The sequence below is a fragment of the Ornithodoros turicata genome, chromosome 1 (assembly GCF_037126465.1).
Source record: "Ornithodoros turicata isolate Travis chromosome 1, ASM3712646v1, whole genome shotgun sequence".
Lineage (NCBI taxonomy): Eukaryota > Metazoa > Arthropoda > Arachnida > Ixodida > Argasidae > Ornithodoros > Ornithodoros turicata.
The window spans coordinates 32,277,082-32,280,815 of record NC_088201.1 but is presented as its reverse complement, the minus strand read 5'-3'; the positions used below and the strand labels follow the sequence as shown (position 1 = coordinate 32,280,815).

The 3,734-nt window shown below is 47.8% G+C and overlaps 2 protein-coding genes across 2 annotated transcripts; both read left to right on the top strand.

Annotated features, from left to right (window-relative positions):
- Nucleotides 1-657: 657 nt before the first annotated feature.
- Nucleotides 658-1,407, top strand: LOC135384006 (general transcription factor II-I repeat domain-containing protein 2-like). The gene has a single exon (XM_064613293.1). The coding sequence runs from the start codon at nt 658-660 to the stop codon at nt 1,405-1,407; it is 750 nt and encodes a 249-aa protein (XP_064469363.1).
- A 281-nt stretch (nt 1,408-1,688) lies between these two features.
- Nucleotides 1,689-2,478, top strand: LOC135383904 (general transcription factor II-I repeat domain-containing protein 2B-like). The gene is made up of 2 exons (XM_064613217.1): nt 1,689-1,918; nt 1,974-2,478. Exons 1-2 carry the CDS (start codon nt 1,689-1,691, stop codon nt 2,476-2,478), a joined length of 735 nt encoding a protein of 244 aa, XP_064469287.1.
- Nucleotides 2,479-3,734: the final 1,256 nt, after the last annotated feature.

The following is a 3,734-nucleotide window of genomic DNA, read 5'->3' as shown; positions in this document are numbered from 1 at the left end:
CCAGCTGTTCGGACAACCCGAGTAACCCATTGGAAATCACGGGGAGTCGATTTTGCAGGGCCGGTGTACATCAAGGCCATACATAAGACTGCGGATCATCGTCGACATCATTTATTGCCCTCTTCACCTGTGCCACAACGAGGGCTATACACCTTGAGTTGGTTACGGATTTGACTGCTAGAGCTTTTATTTTGGCGTTCAGAGGTTTATATCAAGAAGAGGGGCATCCTCTACCCAAGTGTTTCCAACACGCGGCCCGCGAGCCTCCGTTGTGCGGCCCGCGGGGCTCCCGCAACGAAAGAGAGAGAGAGAGAGAAAAGAGCCTAGTAGACGCTGCAATCGCGGGCCTGCGGAAAGCCCTTTAGTTCTTGGATAACGTCGAATCACAACATTCATAGACCCACTTAATACACTTCACACAGGAGGTCTCTTCACTACAATACACGGGAGCTCTGCCGCTGCCACCCAACTCTTCCTCGGAAGGACCAAGCGGTCGAAGGTCGTCCTATACCTATAGCCAATAGTTTCGGAATTCGCAGGCGTCAAAGCGTCTCTTCCATAATCACGTGTTGAACTATGAAGCCTCCGGTGGACGTCGGTTTGCGCTCTGCAGTGTTTCCATGTCTTTGCGACCGACTACAAAAAAGTCCAGGGAGTATGGCCTGTTCGAAGCCACATCTGAAGCGGACGGCAGAGGAGGAGAAGCGTACCTTCCAAGAGCATTGGGAGGTAAAGTATCTGTTCGCGGATATAAACAATGTCCCGGAATGTCTGGTGTGCCAAAAAACTGTTGCTGTTCCGAAAGGGTACGATCTCCGACGTCATTACGCAGCGCTTCACAAAGGGCAGTACGCGGAATTTACTGGAAAGATCCGTGAAGAAAAGGTGATGCGGCTCAAATTCGGAGCCACAAGACAAAAGGACATTTTTCATAAGGTTTACAGAGAAAGTGAGGTTGAAGCAAGCTTCGCCCTGTCGCAGTTTATCGCAAAAACGTCAAAACCCTTCACAGAGGGTCCTTTTATCAAGAACTGTCTCATTCGTGCAGCTGAAATTGTGTGCCCAACCGCAAAAGATTCTTTTGAGAAGATTAGCCTTTCTGCAAATACTGTCGCTATGCGGGTTGAGGACATGAGTGCAGATTTGGAAATGCAGCTGCGCGATATTTCGAAGAATTTTTGTGCATATTCCTTAACACTTGACGAATTCACAGACATAAACGATATTGCTCAGTGCGTGATGTTCATCCGTTGTGTCACACATGACTTGGAGATATACGAGGAACTGTTTGACCTCCATCCTCTGGAAGGGACAACGATGGGGAGTGACCTGTGCATGGAGCGCGGTAAAAGGCAGCATCGAAGTAGCAGGTCTCAAGTGGAAGAATCTCGCGTCAGTAGCGGCTGATGGAGCTCCTTCAATGGTTGGTCGCAATCTAAGTCTGGTAGCCCGCCTTAAAGAAACGCTTGCAGAGGAAGGCGTGCCCACGAACCTTCCAGCAATTCACTGTCTCCTACATCAAGAGGCATTGTGCTGCCGCGTAGTTAAGTTTAAGCACGTCATGGACGTTGTCGTCAAGACCATTAACTTCATTCGGTCGAGAGGCTCGAATCATCGTCATCGTTTGCCGATTTCCTTCAAAACTTGGATGCCACGTACAAAGACCTGCCTTATCATACAGAGGTCAGATGGCCAGCAGGGGGAAAGTACTTCAACGTGTCTTCAATCTTCGAGATGAAATCAAGGAATTTCTTCACAACAAGGGGAAAGAATGCACTGAAATGGCAGACCCCGAACACAACCACCCACACACATACCACCACATAACTAACCACCTGAGCATTCTGAACATGGGCCTGCAGGGGAAAGCTCGCTTGATCACAGAGATGTACGATAGCGTCAAAGGTTTTGTGAGAAAGTTGGAACTTTGGGAGAAACAGCTAACGTCGAGGGATCTCTTCCATCTTTCCTAGTCTAAAAGCCGTTGACTGCAAGAACGAGGAAACGCTTCGCACATACTCGTCGACAGTGTCGGAGCTGCGGCGTGAATTCATGTCAAGGTTTCATGACTTTGCGATCCTCGAGGCGATGTTTAAACTGTTCGCCGACCCCTTTTCAGTTCTTCCAGAAGACGTTAAGCCCGAGCTCCAAATGAAACTAATAGATCTCCAGTGCAATTCCACATTGCGACAAAAGTTTGACGAAATCGGCGTTTCCGAGTTATACAAATATGTAGACAGGAAATCGTTTCCCTGCCTCATGCCTGACGTCAGCCATGTTCTGTCGATGTTTGGAAGCACATACGTATGCGAGCAGTTCTTTTCAATTATGAATATCAACAAGACTAAGCTGAGGTCCCAGCTGTCTGATGGCCCAGTTGAGAGTTCGAGCTCAGTTGAGAATTGCCACTGCGGTCAACCTACAAGTGGGCCACGGGAGCCTGGTGAGGAAGAAGAGGCATCAAGTGTCGTCACCTGACGTCCTGTAACCTTGTTCGCGTTTAGTTTATTCCGAGGTGCACAGCCTCCTGCCGTTGGCTGTAATAAAGTCGATATTGTCTGTTCTACTGCGTATTTCCTTCGGGCTTCTCTTCTATACGATATGATCGTAGCCAACGACATCCATGTATCGCCTAGATAACGAGTTCCGTGTCATATTAAAGACAGTTGAGAAAGCTGCCGCTACGCCACTCGGCTTCGGCCACGCGGTCCCCCAAATCAGAGGCAGTTTTTGTGTACGTTCACTATCTGCGGCCCGCCGTGGTGTAGGCCAGGCCCAATGCGGCCCGCGACTCGGTTTGAGTTGGAGACCCCTGACTCTACACTATACAGTGACAATGCCCTCGCGTTCTAGGAGGAGTCACGGGATATTCGAGACCTGTGGAAGGTTATCCGGAGTTGCAGGATTTTGTATCTACGCAACATATCAACTGGAAGTTCATCGTTGAAAGAGCTGCATGGTGGGGCTGCATGTGGAAACGAATGGTGCGAACGGTTAAAAATATATATAAAATAAAGAAAACATATTGATTTCAACTTCTTGATTTCAGCACCTACGACACAAACGGGGGATAATTGGGCAAAGTGATGATGCGAACGGAAATCGCTGAAAATCGTCATACTGTGTTGCATCTGACCACAGTTAATACGGCCTATCTTCAGCAACATGTGTCATTGTTTGCTGCAATACATGGCAAGGGCTTTGCTGTCTCAGATACAGTGTTGGTCTCGCTAACTATGGCTGACTACGTTTCCTGTCCATTCTCGTGCTGGTTTGTTGTCTTTGTTGTTTGTTGTCTTCATATAGCAAAGCAGTCCTATTGCCTTTTCAATGCTTGGTTCTTTGTATCCTCAATGTATGGCAGCAGGAGGAAACCAGATAGGGTAGCCCTGTCCAGAAACCCAAGTTATCCCTTGCTGGATATAAACAATGAACAAGTTGTCTACAAACATGTACCATGCATGAAACAAGGGAAAGGGTGCAGGCTAACTTCGTGTAGATCCATGAAGAAGACCGAGACACAAGGACACAGAAGACGACACGATTTTTAGCTTTTAAGTTGAGATGAGCCAATAAATTATTGCTGTGTCTGATAACTTGCGTGTGTCGTCGTCTGTGTCCGTGTCTCTCGGTCTTCTCGGTATCATGTAGTTGCTCCGTACAAGTAAGCGACGTAACTTAACTCATTCCTTCGAGTTTTTAGTAACAGGCATTATATACAACAACAACAACAA

What these genes read in the sequence shown, in the direction of transcription:
- LOC135384006 (XM_064613293.1), top strand. Translation starts at nt 658, where the DNA reads ATGGCCTGTTCGAAGCCACATCTGAAGCGGACGGCAGAGGAGGAGAAG.
- LOC135383904 (XM_064613217.1), top strand. Translation starts at nt 1,689, where the DNA reads ATGGCCAGCAGGGGGAAAGTACTTCAACGTGTCTTCAATCTTCGAGAT. An exon ending in GTCAAAGGTTTTGTGAGAAA is followed by an intron (nt 1,919 to 1,973) that starts GTTGGAACTTTG and finishes CATCTTTCCTAG; the next exon opens with TCTAAAAGCCGTTGACTGCA.